Below are 19,437 nucleotides of genomic sequence, written 5' to 3'. Positions count from 1 at the left end.
AACTGATCTGATATTGACGACCTAACCTGAGAATAGGTCATCAATATCTTAAGGATGGAAACCCCCTTTAATAGATCTCTTACTCCAGACTGCATATGACTATCCTCTTTATGTTTGCAATAAAATATACACCTCTCCTCTAGAAAGAAGAAAGCTGTCTCACTAGTGCCACCCGAAGGTGGCTGCCCTGTAAGATGACTCTGGTTAGAGACAGTAATAAATGGCAGAAGTCACAGCAGCATATCCGGTGCGTCTTTTTATTGGAAGCCTTGGGTGCACACACAAACAAAGTATGACGTTTCGGCTACGCAGTAGCCTTTGTCAAATATACAAATGGTAAAAACTGGCAAACATAAATACATATATGTGACCCCTCCTATAACATGCTGGAGCCAATCACTAAAAGGCTCAGCCCAATCAACACATGTGTAGAATCAAAAACAGCCTTCTCATCAATCTGGCCGTCTGAGACACGCCACAATAGTGTTGTGTACCTGATCCATGCCATGTGTCATCCGATATCGCCAACCATGTTCGCGCTTACCAAGTCGGCGTCCGACTGCCTGCAATGCGCATGTCGATGACGTCATCACGCCGCCATCCCAGCGTGACACCGTCAGTCACGTGCGTCATGCGTCATCCGATCACCTGATGACCACGTGACGGGCGCAAGGTCCTTTACACCCAATGCAACTCCCGCAGTATGGAAAACACTATTAGTGGACATCCCCGCTGGCCCTAGATATATCAATGGGGACAACACCATGTCTCACACACCGATATAAATGCCAGGGCGATTATTCAATCAATATCGAATAAAGTTACATAAAGCAGGATACATGTTGCGCATTGCAATCAATCATTAGCAGACCTTAAATTGGAGCATGATTGCATAGGGGTCGGATGAGACAGCAGATACATATCAGTGATATTCTGTGTATGAATATGAAAAATACAATAAATAAACAAGTGAAGGTGACCAAAAATAATGATAATGTACCATACAATACCATGTAAAAGTAATGTTTATACTGAGTCAGACATCAATACCTGAACTATTCTACCTATCTACACTGTTCACATTAAATTCGATATTGAGTCCCTGGGGTTGTAAAGATTGTAGTGTAAAGATCCATTTAGGCTCCTTTTTTCTTAACATACGCTCCCTATCACCGCCCCTCTTGGGAACGTCAGCTGAATCAATGACCCGAAATCTGGACAGAGTGTCCACAGTCATTATAATGTTTAACCAACATTTTTTTCCTTATGGTACTTTTGTGTTTATTGATACGCTCCCTAATTTCCATGGTTGTTTCTCCCACGTAGACCAAGCTACAGGGACAAACAATCATGTAAATTACAAACTTGGACCGACATGTGTAATGTCCTGCAATGTTTTATCTCTTGCCGCTGTATGGGTGCACAAAGGTGTTCCCCTTTAGCATTTTCCCACAGTTGCAACAACCCAGACATGGGAAATTCCCCATCTTTCTGGGTTTGAGGTAACTCTGACCCCCCTTGGTAGTATCTCCTATGTCAGTTTTAATCAGTTTGTCATGGAAATTGGTGCCCGCTTGTATGCCATCAGTGGCGGGCTATCAAATTCACAGATAGTGGGAAAACCCCTGTGTAAAATATGCCATTCACTCCTCAAAATCTGTGCTATATCAACACTGTGGCCACCATAGGTGGACACAAACAGAATGCGTCCTTTATCCCTACTTTTGGGGGAAGCTTAAAAAGTGGACACTCTGTCAACCAAGGAAATCCCGGATCTAGACTTGTGTAGCAACCTACAGTGCACAACCCCAGGGACTCAATATCGAATTTAATGTGAACAGTGTAGATAGGTAAATAGTTCAGGTATTGATGTCTGACTCAGTATAAACATTACTTTTACATGGTATTGTATGGTACATTATCATTATTTTTGATCACCTTCACTTGTTTATTTATTGTATTTTTCATATTCATACACAGAATATCACTGATATGTATCTGCTGTCTCATCCGACCCCTATGCAATCATGCTCCAGATTAAAGGTCTGCTAATGATTGATTGCAATGCGCAACATGCATCCTGCTTTATGTAACTTTATTCGATATTGATTGAATAATCGCCCTGGCATTTATATCGGTGTGTGAGACATGGTGTTGTCCCCATTGATATATCTAGGGCCGGCGGGGATGTCCGCTAATAGTGTTTTCCCTACTGCGGGAGTTGCATTGGGTGTAAAGGACCTTGCGCCCATCACGTGGTCATCAGGTGATCGGATGACGCATGACGCACGTGACTGACGAAGTCACGCTGGGATGGCGGCGTGATGACGTCATCGACATGCACATTGCAGGCAGTCGGACGCCGACTTGGTGAGCGCGAACATGGTTGGCGATGTCGGATGACACATGGCATGGATCAGGTACACATCGCTATTGTGGCGTGTCTCAGACGGCCAGATTGATGAGGAGGCCGTTTTTGATTCTACACATGTGTTGATTGGGCTGAGCCTTTTAGTGATTGGCTCCAGCATGTTATAGGAGGGGTCACATATATGTATTTATGTTTGCCAGTTTTTACCATTTGTATACTTGACAAAGGCTACTAGCCGAAACGTCGTACTTTGTTTGTGTGTGCACCCAAGGCTTCCAATAAAAAGACGCACCGGATATGCTGCTGTGACTTCTGCCATTTATTACTGTTTCTTGGACTGCTGTGGATCTGCGGTCCCATCGGTTTTGGTCAAGAGGTCCGGTTGTGCTGCTCTACTACTTTGTTTATGCTGTTCTGGTTAGAGACATAGATCTGTAGACAGCACAGGACAGCCACGTAGGTAGCACTAGAGAGACTGTTTTCTTCCTTCTAAAGATAGGCTTTCCTGCAGACGTTTTCCCATGTAGCATGGCCCTAAAACTGCATACCAGTGAGAAACCTGCAAGGGAAATCAGTACCTTCTGCAAAATAAAATGTAGCCTACCTAGGTTAATACCTTCAAAGCACTGAAGTATTAGCATGTTTGGGTATAACATGGTGCTTCTTGGCTTATGGGGATCTAAGTGCAGGCCAGCAGCTCATCAGTTTGTAGCTATTCACATTTAGAGCAGGCCGCTGATATCTACAGACGTTTCAGAGCTCAGTAAGTACTGTACATTTCCGTGTACTATAAGAACTAATATGCTTGCAACAAGCTAACTGATCACCTTTGTTCTAACATGTTTGCTCCATTATTTTGTTGATATACTCGCAACCTCTATTAAAGGGGCTTTCCGGTCCTTTTATATTGATGGCATATAGATAGCCCATCAATATTTGATCCCACACACCCGCCAATCAGCCGCTGGATGAAGTGAATGGAAGCAGCACTTTAGTAACTGCAGTTCCAGCGCCGGGGCTATTGCAAGACAGCTGATCTGTGTGGGTATCGGATCCCTGCCGATCACTTTTTGATTGCCTATCCTGAGGATAGATCATCAGTGTAAAAGGACCATAAAACCCCTTTAAATTGATACATGTTGCTTGTCCTTTCCCAGCTAGGGTAGCCTACAAAAAAGCCACATTGGGGAACAACTGATCATCGCAGGTCTGGCCTCTGAAAAGCTGGCCATCGTCATTATATTTATGTTGGCCAAACCTGATGATTTTATGAGGACCGGATGACCATCTAATGTGCATGTGGCCTCCTAACTCCATCCTGACAGCAGATGTCAGGGAGATAAGGATCGGGCACTTGAATATTAACGTGTCCAATCATTTTATTCTTGAGAAGATAAGTTACCGCCAGAGGTGTCTCAGAGTGCTATACTCCCCCATCCACATTCAGAACACATGCAGAGTCTAGAACGCATGGGTATTCGGAGGCTGGTAGAGTGCTTGGCTGATGTCTAAAATGTCTGGCCAGCTGTAATTAGGCAGAGGCTCTGTAATAACCTCTATGTGGCCAATCATGAATATGCAACCATGTAATATATGGCTGCTTTGATTCCACCAGAGCTGGCGTATAGAGCTCCCCACATCCATATACCCAATAGGGCTAGATCCTTCATTCACAAAACTTTGGCCCACGTTTATTAATATGAGTGCACATGGATCTTAGCCTAAATTGCTACAAAATGTGCCATAATTTGGTGCATCTAGGTATAGAGAAATTGTGTGCCTAGCCTGAAATAGGCGCAGCTTAATGAGAAAGGAGTGGGGCCTAAGATGCATTGTGCTACAATTCCAACATAAAATTCTGTCCAAAGAAAGCCAACCCATGGTTGATATAGAGATAGACAGAAGTGTCTATCTCTGCCCCACGTTTACCGTCCACCCCTGTGATAAATCTGGTGCAGGTCTAGCCAGCCGGTCTTTTGCTCAGCCATCCTCTATCTTCTTTTTTTTTAGGTTAGCCATCACCCCCCAATTTCTGCCTGTCACTGTGAGTCGAGGAATTTTGTCTTCTGGCAAGGTAATGTTGATAATTGTGCTATTTATGGACGATATTAAGAATTTTTATGGTTTTTGTAGGTTGCATACATTTAAAAGTATAAAGTAAAGGTGTCAGAACTGGGTTATATTTAGTTCTTTCATCTGATATGTTTGCTGTGACCATCCATTACCCCAACGTCTGCCAACTCCAACCTGTAGTTCATTAAATGAAAAAATATAAGTCCAGACTCTGGAAGATGGCCATGTACATTTCTGCTGGTAATCTGAATGGGAGCGCAGTTGTCAGCTTATGATTATTATGCATAGCAATCATACCATCGGGTGAATTGGCTGTCACTCACCACCTACTTGCACTTACCTGGAGAAGACTATTTGAAATGAATTCTGACTAAGAAGGTATCACAATCATCACAGCTGTAATCCAATACAGAACAGGATCCACTACCGATTTTAAGTGAATCCCCATATTTTATTATAGTGTCATTTTGAAGTCCAAATAAATGAATTCAGTATGTGACAGCCAGAAGCATACATATCATAGGGCCCAGGCCCCATGGCAAAAGTTAGTATGGGCCCCTCCTGCCCCACCCAGGTTACCAGCGTTGTGCCTTATGCTATGAATGGAAGCAACAACACAACCCACATAGATGTAGATACTAGATTACAAGCTGGTTGCTTGTGGCAGCTTACTGAGTGCAGTCACCAGTGGAGTACCTTCAATGGAGGCAGACCAAGAAACTGCTACTGGGCCCGGAGGAGGAGGGGGGCCAACACTGAACTTCTTTTCCTGCCAATCACTCCCAGGCAATGCAATGTGCAATCCAACACATTTTTTTTTTTAACAATTTAACAGAAGAAATGTTATTTTAAAAAATTGTAAAAAAAAAATGTATCCAATTCTGTGTCGGAACTAGGTGCTTAATAAGTATGGTGCTCATTCTGAACACCATTTTTCTCAATGTATTTACACCAGACAGCTGCCAAAAATACACTGATAAATCTGCTTCCCATCTATTTCAATGCTGGTTACCTGCAGCCACCACAAGGGGGAGCTCATGGGACAGAAATGTATACAGTTACCATTTACTAGAATGAATACTGAAATAGTCTCTTTGCCTTGTGCTCCCCCTTGTGGCGGCTACATGAAAATGCAGTGTTTCCTTGTCAGGAGAAGAAGTTCAGTGTTGGCCTCCCTCCTCCTCCGAGCCCAGTAGCAGTTGCTTGGTCTGCCTCCATTGAAGGTACTCCAACATATTCCCTTATAGGGGTGGGTGATGTATATCATTACCATTGTTGTTTTATTCTTCTTTTTAGAGATTTATGGCCATTTTTTGTGCGGCACAGCGTATAGCCTGGCATCCGGAGACTGTTATCACAGTTCTGCGGAGGTACATGGGTGTCTAATGAGGTTTTGCCCCTCGCTTCTCTGTATATCCTTTTCCATCCTGCCTTTTTCCTCCATATTCTATATACACTGCTCAAAAAAATAAAGGGAACACTTAAACAACACAATGTAACTCCAAGTCAATCACACTTCTGTGAAATCAAACTGTCCACTTAGGAAGCAACACTGAGTGACAATCAATTTCACATGCTGTTGTGCAAATGGGATAGACAACAGGTGGAAATTATAGGCAATTAGCAAGACACCCCCAATAAAGGAGTGGTTCTGCAGGTGGTGACCACAGAACACTTATCAGTTCCTATGCTTCCTGGCTGATGTTTTGGTCACTTTTGAATGCTGGCGGTGCTTTCACTCTAGTAGTAGCATGAGACGGAGTCTACAACCCACACAAGTGGCTCAGGTAGTGCAGCTTATCCAGGATGGCACATCAATGCGAGCTGTATCAAGAAGGTTTGCTGTGTCTGTCAGCGTAGTGTCCAGAGCATGGAGGCGCTACCAGGAGACATGCCAGTACATCAGGAGACGTGGAGGAGGCCGTAGGAGGGCAACAACCCAGCAGCAGGACCGCTAACTCCGCCTTTGTGCAAGGAGGAACAGGAGGAGCACTGCCAGAGACCTGCAAAATGACTTCCAGCAGGCCACAAATGTGCATGTGTCTGCTCAAACGGTCAGAAACAGACTCCATGAGGGTGATATGAGGTCCCGACGTCCACAGGTGGGGGTTGTGCTTACAGTCCAACACTGTGCAGGACGTTTGGCATTTGCCAGAGAACACCAAGATTGGCAAATTCGCCACTGGCGCCCTGTGCTCTTCACAGATGAAAGCAGGTTCACACTGAGCACATGTGACAGACGTGACAGAGTCTTGAGATGCCGTGGAGAACGTTCTGCTGCCTGCAACATCCTCCAGCATGACCGGTTTGGCATTGGGTCAGTAATGGTGTGGGGTGGCATTTCTTTGGAGGGCCGCACAGCCCTCCATGTGCTCGCCAGAGGTAGCCTGACTGCCATTAGGTACAGAGATGAGATCCTCAGACCCCTTGTGAGACCATATGCTGGTGCGGTTGGCCCTGGGTTCCCCCTAATGCAAGACAATGGTAGACCTCATGTGGCTGGAGTGTGTCAGCAGTTCCTGCAAGACGAAGGCATTGATGCTATGGACTGGCCCGCCCGTTCCCCAGACCTGAATCCAATTGAGCACATCTGGGACATCATGTCTCGCTCTATCCACCAATAGACTGTCCAGGAGTTGGCAGATGCTTTAGTCCAGGTCTGGGAGGAGATCCCTCTGGAGACCGTCCGCCACCTCATCTGGAGCATGCACAGGCATTGTAGGGAGGTCATACAGGCACGTGGAGGCCACACACACTACTGAGCCTCATTTTGACTTGTTTTAAGGACATTACATCAAAGTTGGATCAGCCTGTAGTGTGTTTTTCCACTTTAATTTTGAGTGTGACTCCAAATCCAGACCTCCATGGGTTGAAAAATTAGATTTCCATTTTTTTATTTTTGTGTGATTTTGTTGTCAGCACATTCAACTATGTAAAGAACAAAGTATTTCAGAAGAATATTTAATTAATTCAGATCTAGGATGTGTTATTTTTGTGTTCCCTTTATTTTTTTGAGCAGTGTATATTATTGAAATAAAGTTGGTATTATTTTTTGATAATTGGTCCCACTGGTGGTTTTTGCTATGACATTGTGTGTTGTCCCAGGTGGAGTGGAGTGGAGTGCTGAGAGGTTTTGTAGGTTTATATATAGAAAAAGCACAGCCCGCTCGGTTGTTTCTGTAATCCTGGACAACGCATGATCTTAATAATCTTTTTCATAATGAGGACATTTTTTTTTCTTTACAATGCTGTATTAAAGTGAATTTTATTTTCAGATGTCAGATGGAAAAATAAATTTTGGGGAAAATCCATGGAAATACTGCCTTTTGGAACAATGAATGTTACCCTTCCAAAGTGAGTCATGCTATATTTATGCGCAACATGATTCTATCTAGCTATCTATGTGTGTCTGTCTATCTGTCTGTCTGTTGATTATCTATGTATCCAAAAATACAGCAGAACTCCAAATTTAGTGAAATGTGAAAGATTTATTCACCCATGTGTCCAGTGCAACGTTTCAGCCCACCAACGTGGGCCTTTCTCAAGCTTCCACCCATCCATTAAGTCTGTCTATACTTAGAATTCTGGATCTGTCACTGGCTAGAACTAAAATCTTTCATGCAAACATGTGGATAGAGGGTACTGCAAGTTGCTTTGTAGCTGGTGTCACATTTCTTCATTTGGAAAACACTTGCAGGCTGAACTGGATGGACCAATGTCTTTTTTCAGCCTTATATACTATGTTACTTTTCCCCAAAATGTAAAACACTTGCTGCAGCCATCCAACGAGAAGAAACTGTGAGGGTGCGGACACACGTTCAGACTTTTTGGTGCGGTTTTTGAAGCCAAAATCAGGTGTGGATCATAAGAGGAGAGAAAGGGGGGTTATCCTGGAAAAGATAATGATGACCTATCCTCAGGCACCCCTGAAGATCAGTTGTTTCAGAGAGCCGCTGTGCTCACCACCATACATGGTCTAGAGGCAGTGCTTGTTATTGCAGCTCAGCCCCATTGACTTGAATGGAGCTGAGCTGCAACAAGGCCATATACAGTGACATCACTGGCCTAGGAAGAGGCCATGGTGCTCCGCCCTCATCTGACAGCTGAAGAGCGGGGGTCCCGGGGGTCGGACCCCTACTCATCTGATATTAATGACCTATCCTGAGAATAGATCATCAATGTATTTTCCCGGATAACCCCTTTAACAGATGCACTCCTCTAAAAAAAAACATTTTTGCACATCTTGGACTATCCTAAGGACAGAAAATGAAATCTTAGCAGGCATAGATTTGTGCTTCTCAATTTTCTGTCTTTAATAATGATAAATCCGCTGTTCAGCTTCATTACGTGGGTGGTTTAGTTACTATGTTCAGTAGGAAGGGTTTTGCACTGTTTTTGTCTTTTACTGACACGTGAGCCACGTGGTATCGTAGCCAGCTGCACCACCAAGATTTGCCTTTAGCAGGATCGAAATCTTTACATGATAGATTTCCTCTGTGCTGAGTACAACACCCTGGGACAGGCTAATTAACGCTAATCTCCACCTTCATAATTATCTCCTCGGCTGGTGACAGTCAGGTGCACAGTAAATCTGAACAAGGGTTTTCTGCTACAGAGATTCTGCTTTCTTTTACATGGGGAGAAGAATTGCCCGAATGAGCCTAGATCGACAATATAGGGGTCCGGAGGGGTTTGAATGAATGACCATTCTTGCAGTCGATCATTCTAACCTCTCATCATGAAAAAATACATTTGTCAGCAGCAATTATTTTTATGCCCACATAAAAGATACGATCATGGATACCTAGGGAAATCTTAGTATTTAGAGAGTCTTAAAGGGGTTTTGTGGGATTTTACTATTGATCAGATCGGTGGTGGTTTGAGTTCTGGGACTCCCTCTGATCAGCTGTTTTCAGGAGCTGCTGTGGTCAGTGGCCGGTTGCTGCAGTGCTGCTCCGATTCAATTGAACAGGACTAGGCTGCAATACCAGGAACAGCCCATGGGTAAGAGTGGAGCTGTTTCTGGAACCAAAAAGAAAGCAGACTTTTTTTTTTTTTTTTTACTAATCTCAGATAACCCCTATAATAATTTATACTATAGGTACATAACATCTTTTTTTAGAGGAAACAAAACCATCTAATTAATGTGAACTGCTTTTCATCAGCGCAAGGGTCTGCAGCAGCTGAGGGGTCTACTACGTGAGGGTGCAGCTTGTGTATTAGGTTAGGTTCACATCGTCATCTTCGGGTATTTGCAGACTAAACCACTTTGCTTTCTGGGCTTTATTTGTAGGTACGGAGATTGCTATGTTTGGAATAAAGTTACGACCTGCATACATAACATCCTCAGTGGTAGACGGTGGATTGAACATTATGGCGAGATCACCATTCACAACGCAAAGAACAGCGCTGCTACGTGTAAGATGACATTCATCAAGGTATGGAGGTTACATCCTTTAAATTACTGAAATAATTCTAATATCAAGTGTGATAGATGGCCAGTCAGGTATTTGTCCTGCAGTGTCCGCCACATAAGACATGTAGTATTACATGTAATATGTAATACATGGAAGGAGCAAATCTGCCAGAATGGGAGCCGCTGTTACAAAGTGGCTATCAGTTCTGGATCATAGATGGAACTCCAAAGTGGAGGAGCACCCTCTATGACATCTACAGTGCTGCCCATAATTATTCATACCCCTGGCAAATTTGGACTTAAAGTTACTTTTATTCAACCAGCAAGTAATTTTTTGACGGGAAATGACATAGGTGTCTCCCAAAAGATAATAAGACGATGTACAAGAGGCATTATTGTGGGAAAAAAACATTTCTCAGTTTTTATTTACATTTGAGTAAAAAGTGTCCAGTCCAAAATTATTCATACCCTTCACAAACTGTCACAGTCTGTGGGAAAATCGAAAGTTCTATACCATCCGAAATAGTCCAAGCTGTTCTAAAGCATCCTAATTACCCTGATTAATTGGGAACAGCTGTTTTAATCAACTCAACAGGTGAAAAACAGCAGCTCTCTGCAGTTGGTTTGTGGACAGTCATGGCTAAGACAAAGGAGCTCAGTGAGGACCTGCAGCTGCGCATTGTGACCTGCAGTGAGGACCTGCAGCTGCGCAAGTCAGGAAAGGGCTACAAGGCCATTTCTAAATGTTTTCAAGTTCCAGTGGCTACAGTGCAAAGTATTATAAAAAAAATACAAGATGTTCCGCACTGTGGAAAATCTCAGAGGACGTGGTCGGAAGCCAAAAGTGACACCTGTGCTGGCCAGGAGGATAGTTAGAGAGGTGAAAAAGAATCCAAGGATCACCACCAAGGCCATTCTGGTGAATCTGGGCTCTGCTAGTGGCAATGTCTCAAGGCAGACAATCCAACGGACACTGCACACTGCTGGGTTCCACGGATGCAGACCAAGGAGGACGCCACTTCTCCAGATAAGGCACACAAAAGCTTGCTTGGCCTTTGCAAAAGCTCATCTGGACAAAGAAGAAGACTTCTGGTCTTCTCTGTTATGGTCAGATGAAAAAAAAAATTAATTGTTTGGTCACAATGATGTTTCCTTCATTTGGCGTAAAAAAGGAGAAGCATTCAAACCAAAGAACACCATCCCCACTGTCAAACATGGTGGTGGGAACCTAATGCTTTGGGGGTGTTTTTCAGCCAATGGACCAGGGAACCTAATCACAGTAAACGGCACCATGAAAAAAGAGCAATACATGAGGATTCTCAACGACAACATCAGGCAGTCTGCAGAGAAACTTGGCCTTGGGCACCAGTGGACATTTCAGCATGACAATGACCCAAAACATCCAGCAAAAGTGGTGAATAAATGGTTAGCAGACAACAACATTAACGTTTTGGAGTGGCCCAGCCAGAGTCGAGACTTGAATCCAATTGAGAATCTGTGGAGGGAGCTAAAGATCAGGGTGATGGCAAGAAGACCCTCCAACCTGAAAGATTTGGAGCTTATTGCTAAAGATGAATGGGCAAAAATACCTGTGGAGACATGCAAAAAGCTGGTCTGCAATTATAGGAAGCGTTTGATTGCTGAAATAGCCAATAAAGGCTTTTCTATTGGTTATTGAGAAGGGAATGAATAATTTTGGACTGGACACTTTTACATCGTCTTATTATCTTTTGGGAGACACCTATGTCATTTCCCGTCAAAAAATTACTTGCTGGTTGAATAAAAGTAACTTTAAGTCAAAATGGGGTATGAATAATTATGGGCAGCACTGTATGTGTACTAATATGGTAAATACCTGTTCATCAGGCACATCATTTAAGTCTTGCATTGAAGGAATATATCCAGTAAATATCACCCAACATCAGTGGTGTTAAATAGTAGATTTGTGCGTCACAGTCTTTTTCTAGTGAAAGGCGTGGTGCAGAATCATAGGTATCTGTGATTTTGACTACCTCTAGTCTGAGTACACATATGTATCAGTAGTTTTATGCCACAGATGGATGGAACTGCTGTATGTGTAGCCTTAAAACATTGGACCCAACAATTCTGCACACTGCACTTTTCTGTCCAGCACTCTGAGACATCCAACGTCAGAACTGATGTGCTGGATGCCATGAGTGATACAACAGAACATTACACTGGAGAGAAACTACTGTACAGTAGGTGGGCAGATATATGTGAACCCAGCCTCAGCTGATATAACTCGCACAAGCTGACCTCTAATAATGTCCTAGGCCAGAGCAGGGTGGAGGTTTAGCAGGGTCATTTATGGAGACAGCATGGCTTATTAGCAAATGCAATAAGTAAGTGGCTGTTATCAATATTGTGGGGGATCCAGGATATCTGAAAAAGAGTCATCTAAAACATTTGCCACAGCACCCTTCACATGGCACATGGCCCTGTCTCCAGGATTAAAAAAAAAAAGTAGGTCCCATTCTAAAAACTTCTGGCCTCTCCTGCCCTACATAATGAATTTTGAAGTTGTAACCACAGTCCATACACAGAATATCCTATTATTACTGATGTGGTGCAAACGAGCAAAATGTGCATTGTGACCACTATATACTCATGACTCTTTCTCTACTAGGGAAATTATTGGAGCTCCAGTGTAAATGAGATTCATGGAGTGGTGATGAATCAGGAAGGAAAGGTCGTACATCGACTTTTTGGGAAGTGGCATGAGGCACTGTATTGTGGTGATGCCCCCGCAGCAAAATGCATATGGAGGCCAGGTAAAGCAAAATTACTAACACTGCATTATTGTTAGGAAGCATTGATGGAAAACTTAATGGATTTGGACTATGACGGGACAAAATCTATAGCAGACGCATGGTAATCACAAAGAAATACACAGGTGCTCTGAAAATTGCCAGCACTACAGATGAGGTCTACACCTGAGAAAACACAGTTCACTTGTATAAAAGACTGGTCCTCCAACTACACCAAGGTGCTCTCCTTGCTTATTCTGGCAGCTTCTACATACAGAATGGAAAATTGGTTTGAAGGAACAGTTAGTTGGCCCATGTGAAATACAGTGAATTTAGTGGATTCACAACGACATTCATTATTGACTTCGACCACAAATTACATCTCTGTTTTAGGGATCATGTCCTACAAGAGTACAATTATTAATCAAGTATCCAGGTTAAGGGCGTCCCACCCAAAGGCAGACAGTGTAGGATGTTAGAAAAAGGGTGCCCAGCCCTGGTTGATCACTTCCCCTTTGTGGTGAGAACCTGCGCAGAAGTCCCCTCTCTCAAGTATCCAGGTTAAGGGGGTCCCACCCAAAGCCATATATACTATAGAGACAGACAGTGTAGGATGTTGGAAAGAGGGGGACCGGCCCTGGTTGATTACATGCTCTTTGTGGTGAGAACCTGTGCAAATGTCCCCTCTCTAGCAATAGCCGCATTCAGAAAATGCTCATTTTAATATTGGATGGGAAAACTTTTAAAAAGGTTTAGACAGACATTCTGATATTGATTTTTAAAGTAAGTCCACCAGTCTCACCAGGTTTAAGAGATCTATTTAACAGTGCATGCAGTTTGTATTGTGACATCTGAGGACAGAAGCAACCAATACTTACTTGCTTAAAGCAAATCTGTGACCAGTGACTTCCCTAAACTGTTTGCATAGACACATAGCTGTGGTCCACCCGATGATTAAAACACTGTTTTCCCTATTGTTGATCCAAGGCTTCGTTCTCGAGTCACGATACATTTTCTCAATATGCAAATTAGGCCTTTGGTGTAGTGAGGGCGTCACCATTGCTCTTGTTGCACCCAAGCTCCGTTCCTTTCTGTGGCAAGCCCCTCCCTCGCTGCTTTGCCACTGCCTGCCCCTGTCAATCAAAGCAGCCAGGTTGGGGCTGGCCACAGAAAGACGCAGAGCTTGGGTGCAACAAGAGCAATGGTGACGCCCTCAAGGCCTAATTTTCATATTAAGAAAAAGTATCATAACTTGAGAACGGATCCTCGGATCAACAAAAGAAAAACAGCATTTCAATCAAGTGAGCCACAGCTATGTGTCTATGCAAACAGTTTGATAGGGGAGGTCGCTGCCGACAGATTCCCTTATATTAGTCACATGGTTAGACAGAATGTGATCGGCAGGGACTGGAGCGGTTATTTTAATGCATTCCCTGCATTTACAAAAACTCCTTTAATTCCTGAATCTGTCTAAATTCAAGATAGAGCATATCTACTGAGATGTATGAGGGACTGATATTGTATATTATTACATTTTTTACAAGGTTCCATGCCAACCAATTACGAACTCTATTACGGCTTCACAAGATTTGCCATTGAACTGAATGCGTTGGATCCAGTGATGAGCGAATTCCTTCCAAAGACTGATGCAAGATTCAGGCCGGATCAGAGGCAGGAATTGCTTATATTTACTATAAAGTTAGGATTGTTTTTTTTTTTAAGTTGCTAATAAAATGTACAGCATAACTATACTGACGTCCAGGAAGTGAGAAGAATGGAAACCTTTAGCAAGCGTGCCGCTGGAAGTTCAACAATAAAAATGCCAATTTTGTTCAATCTCGCAAAGTTTTGCTCCTCATCTATTTATCTCCCAGGTTCTTGGCTTGTTTTTTTCCCAGTGGCAAATCTGATTTGCATTTGCTTTGTACATTTTCAGGTTACTTGAAGAAGGGAATGTAGAAGCTGCCTCGGCAGAAAAACAGAGAATTGAGGAGCTTCAGAGAACCAAGAGAAAATACTTAGACGATAACCATATAGAATATAAACCAAAATACTTCCGGTATGTTTAAAAAGCTTCTCCTTCTCACCCATTCTCATTCAATACTGTACTAAAAAAAATGGAAACTAGAAATCAGTCTCCTGGCCTGTATATTCCAGGTGGTGCTTCTGAATAGACTCCACTGATCATCCTCACATCCATGGAGCAAGTCTAGATCTCCATCTATTTATACCTGGTGGTTGCCCTAGGCACCAAGTCTGAATACTCCCTATTAGGCCTCATGCACACGACCGTTGTGTGTTTTGCGGTCCGAAAATTGCAGATCTGCAAAACACTGATGGCGTCCGTGTGCGTTCCGCAATTTGCGGAACGGCACGGACAGCCATTAATATAACTGCCTATTCTTGTCCGCAAAACGCGGACAAGAATAGGACAGGTTATATTTTTTTGCGGACCACGGAATGGAGCAACAGATGCGGACAGCACACAGAGTGCTGTCCGCATCTTTTGTGGCCCCATTGAAGTGAATGGGTCCGCATCCGAGCTGCCAAAACTGCGGCTCGGATGCGGACCAAAACAATTGCCTTGTGCATGAGGCCTTAGGCTCAGGATGAGGGGAGTTGTAGACGGAGCAGTGGCGGACCGGGGGTGGGGGGTGCAGGCACAATTAAAGATGAAGTGCTAATAATGCAATACATATTTTAGACACAAAGAGAACAAGAGTATCAAACATATATGGATGTTATGTGCACGTTAAGCAGAGCCAGATACTGTTTGCACATGGCTGTGGCTGGTTAAAGTTATTGTCCTGTGGATAGGGGATAACTATCAGATCGGTAGGGGTCCTACCACTGCAACCCCCACCAATCACAAAAACGGGGGAGCTGTACCCTCTGCAGCTGCCCCTGAAATGATCGGAGCGGCTGGTGGCACACATGTGTCTAAATAGGAGTTGGTTCTTCATAATTACTCGCGCGTCTTCTCGCTTGTAGAGGCGGCACGGTGTAATTACAAGTGCTCATCTTATTCACTTGACAATATCTCTCTCTCTCTCTCTATATCTATATTCTACAATAATAAATGCAATATATTTTATTTATTTTATGCACTTGTATAGCATCAAGATCCTCCCAATGGGGCTCACAATCGAAGTATATATATAGTGTGTGTGTGTATGTATATACAGGCGAAACTCAAAAAATTAGAATATCATGCAAAAGTTCATTTATTTCAGTAATGCAACTTAAAAGGTGAAACTAACATATGAGATAGACTCATTACATGCAAAGCGAGATATTTCAAGCCTTTATTTGTTATAATTTGGATGATTATGGCTTACAGCTTATGAAACCCCAAAGTCACAGTTTTGAGGCACCCTTTGCTCAGGGGCTATGGATTAATCAGCTTACTAGAGTGTGACACTTTGAGCCTAGAATATTGAACCTTTTCACAAAATTCTAATTTTAAGCTGCATTACAGAAATAAATGGACTTTGTCATGATATTCGAATTTTTCGAGTTTCACCTGTATGTATATATATATATATATATATACACACACACACACTACTACTACTACTACTACTACTACTACTACTATTATAATCAATGCGAATGAATAAAATATATATAGTGTGTGTGTGTATATATATATACATATATATATACCTAGACAAATATACATATGTTAATTTACTTCCCAGAAAATCCCTGTGGCATTTACACTAACAAATTATCTGACAGATTTTCCGACCAATCATTGGTCAGCTGGCCGTGTACACACCAATCATTGGTCAGCTGGCCGTGTACACACCAATCATTGGTCAGCTGGCCGTGTACACACCAATCATTGGTCAGCTGGCCGTGTACACACCAATCATTGGTCAGCTGGCCGTGTACACACCAATCATTGGTCAGATGGCCGTGTACACACCAATCATTGGTCAGCTGGCCGTGTACACACCAATCATTGGTCAGCTGGCCGTGTACACACCAATCATTGGTCAGATGGCCGTGTACACACCAATCATTGGTCAGCTGGCCGTGTACACACCAATCATTGGTCAGCTGGCCGTGTACACACCAATCATTGGTCAGATGGCCGTGTACACACCAATCATTGGTCAGATGGCCGTGTACACACCAATCATTGGTCTGATGGCCGTGTACACACCAATCATTGGTCAGCTGGCCGTGTACACACCAATCATTGGTCAGATGGCCGTGTACACACCAATCATTGGTCTGATTGGGCAGAACCTGGTCACATAATCTGTTGGTGTAAATGCAATAGGCTCAAGGGGTTATGTCCCCTTTATTCTAAGCATCCCAGTTATTGACTCTCCACCAATCAGACATACTGTACATAGTGTATCTAAACAACATGCTATTGATGCCTGTGGTAGGGGAAGCTCTAGAGTGCGACCCCGTCATGTGTGACCTGCAGGAGTTATTTCCTAAGCTCCAGTTTTACCGTTTATATCTGTTATCGGATTCGCCTTCCTGATTGCTTCATTGTTTCCCTCTTTTTGTTCTACTTGCAGGAAGGTGATTGATACCCATAATAAGGAGACTTGGGTTTCTAATGACACCTACTGGGAAGTGCGCAAGGAGCCTGGTTTTAGCAAAATTGAATTACCCATTCTTTGGTGATGCTAGACTATGGATTTGTTAAACCTATCATGATATCAACAAATCAGTATCTATGCACAGTTCAGTTTCATATTATTGCTACAAGATTATTTTTTTGTGATGCTTCATACCATTTGCTTTTATATTCATTTTTAAAATGCTATTTGCTTGACTGACCTGTAACATATCCACAGATATTTAGGGTGGGTTCACGCTTGCGTTAAACAGATCTAGCAGGCTGTTCTGGCAGAGAACAGTCTGGCGGAGTTCACTGGATCTGGCCTGGCCAGATAATGCCTTTCACCGCTGGTCCCCCATGACTATAATGGGATCCAACGGGGATCCAGTTTCATTCATGTGAAATCTCAGCTTTTGGCCGGACAAAAAATGCTGCATGCAAAGGTTTTTTTGTCTGGCCAAAAACTATCACTTATGCCGGATGCCATTATAGTCAATGGGGTCTGGCAGTGAACAGCAGCACCCTGCTATGCCAGATCCAGTGAACTCTGCCGGATCTGCTTACCGCAAGTGTGAACCTACCCTAAGAGTATTTGCTGCATTTGTAGCAAGACGGTGACGTATAGAATCTATGGACCTCTTACCTAGACATCAATTACCCCCCCCCCCCCCCATTCCAATGAATGTTCCGATACTTTTTCATTATCAGGACATTTGCCATTAAAAAAGCATAACTGCACAGATATTTTGCTGTTTTGTAAATGGAATCTTTCCCATGGGAAATATATTCAGATTATAGCAAAATTCAATACTTCCTGGTGTTGCCTGTATAGGTAATTCTTGTGTAGAGTACCTACAAATGCCTGGTCTAGTGATAACCCACCAGGATTTTTTTTTTGCCATAGACAGATTATTAGCAAGGTCATATTATTAACCCCAATGATGCTGAATGGTATGAAAATGATATACCGAAAGTGAAGCTCCACCTTTAATTTAGGGCTCACGCACATGTCTATAGCACGGCGTCTTAACATTTCCGAGTTATACGGAGCCGTCATACAGAACCTATAGAAATCTGTGGGGCCCTGCTGCACCTCTTATTTCACAGAGGTTGTCTCTGCTGGATTCCAAATGAATCCAGCAAGGAAAAATAAAACTGGGATCCATTAGATGCCGAATTATGGAGCTAATCCGTCCCCAGCATGGGAAGCATAGGAAGTCTCTACACCTCTGCAGCGCAAAGGCACAGGGGTTAAATTTTAATACTGTATCCGCTACGTTGTGAGGTCTGATTTTAGCTCTGCATCATTACTATTGTGGCTCTTAATTCTTCATGTCAATATCTATTATTTAAAAAAAAAAAAAAACATTAAATCCTGCAATTTTCCCACTGGCCACTATGCCAAATAATAGGCGCCACTTCTTGGTCTGTACAGATCACTTTACTGCAGTTATCTCCTTGTCGTCACAGACAGGATTACAATGACAGATATCACCTATGTATAGATAACAAAGGATCCACCATTCACAATAGGAGATATCAAAGCTTATTTACTCCGTCCTGACCTCTGCACATATGACAGAAAACTCTCTCATAGAGATCAGTAAGAGACCTCCAGTATATGTCTATAGCCCATGGTGGCTGCTGTAAAGCACATCTCTAAATGCTGTTAAGAACAGCTCAGGAAAGAGCTGATCCCGTTAAAGAGCATCTGTCACCAGATTTGTACATATAAAACTGACCTGTTACATGTGCACTTGGCAGCGGAAGACGTTTGTGTTGTTCCCATGTTCATATGTGTCCACATTGCTGAGAAAAATGAAGTTTTAATATATGCAAATGAGCCTCTAGGAGCAACAGGGGCGTTACCATTAACACAATCACTCCTGGCCCTGTCAAAGTGGAGAGGGTGCAGCAGTTGCAGAGAGAGCAGAGCCTCTAGGTGTAACAGCAACGCCCCCGTTGCTCCTAGAGACTCATTTGCATATATTAAAACTACACTTTTCCCAGTAATGTGGACATATATGAACATGGGACCAACACAGATGCCTTCAGCTGCCAAGCGCACATGTAACAGGTCAGCCAGTGTCATAGCTACACATGATGGCAAATCCTAGCAAGATGGAAAAACCACTTTAAGAGCAGCTCTAGAACAAGCAGCGGTGCCTGAATAATGGAGTGGTTCTAGGAAGCATTTCTAGCACAGCTTCTATGGGATACC

The 19,437-nt window shown here is 43.1% G+C and overlaps 1 protein-coding gene across 5 annotated transcripts in view; it reads left to right on the top strand.

Annotated features, from left to right (window-relative positions):
* OSBPL6 (oxysterol binding protein like 6) overlaps window positions 1-18,512 on the top strand; it is a 284,303-nt gene extending 265,791 nt beyond the window's left edge. For all 5 annotated transcript variants that reach the window (XM_040441312.1, XM_040441315.1, XM_040441310.1 and 2 more), the window contains 7 exons: window positions 4,382-4,445; window positions 7,720-7,798; window positions 9,738-9,882; window positions 12,508-12,652; window positions 14,173-14,299; window positions 14,565-14,687; window positions 17,170-18,512. In XM_040441312.1, the coding sequence (XP_040297246.1) occupies window positions 4,382-4,445; window positions 7,720-7,798; window positions 9,738-9,882; window positions 12,508-12,652; window positions 14,173-14,299; window positions 14,565-14,687; window positions 17,170-17,278 (792 nt within the window). In that variant the 3' untranslated portion in view covers window positions 17,279-18,512. The remainder of the gene's footprint in view (window positions 1-4,381; window positions 4,446-7,719; window positions 7,799-9,737; window positions 9,883-12,507; window positions 12,653-14,172; window positions 14,300-14,564; window positions 14,688-17,169) is intronic.
* Window positions 18,513-19,437: the final 925 nt, after the last annotated feature.

The sequence above is a fragment of the Bufo bufo genome, chromosome 7, assembly GCF_905171765.1.
Source record: "Bufo bufo chromosome 7, aBufBuf1.1, whole genome shotgun sequence".
Taxonomy (NCBI): Eukaryota; Metazoa; Chordata; class Amphibia; order Anura; family Bufonidae; genus Bufo; species Bufo bufo.
The sequence above is the reverse complement of the archived record's forward strand: the minus strand, read 5'-3'. Positions and strand labels throughout refer to the sequence as shown.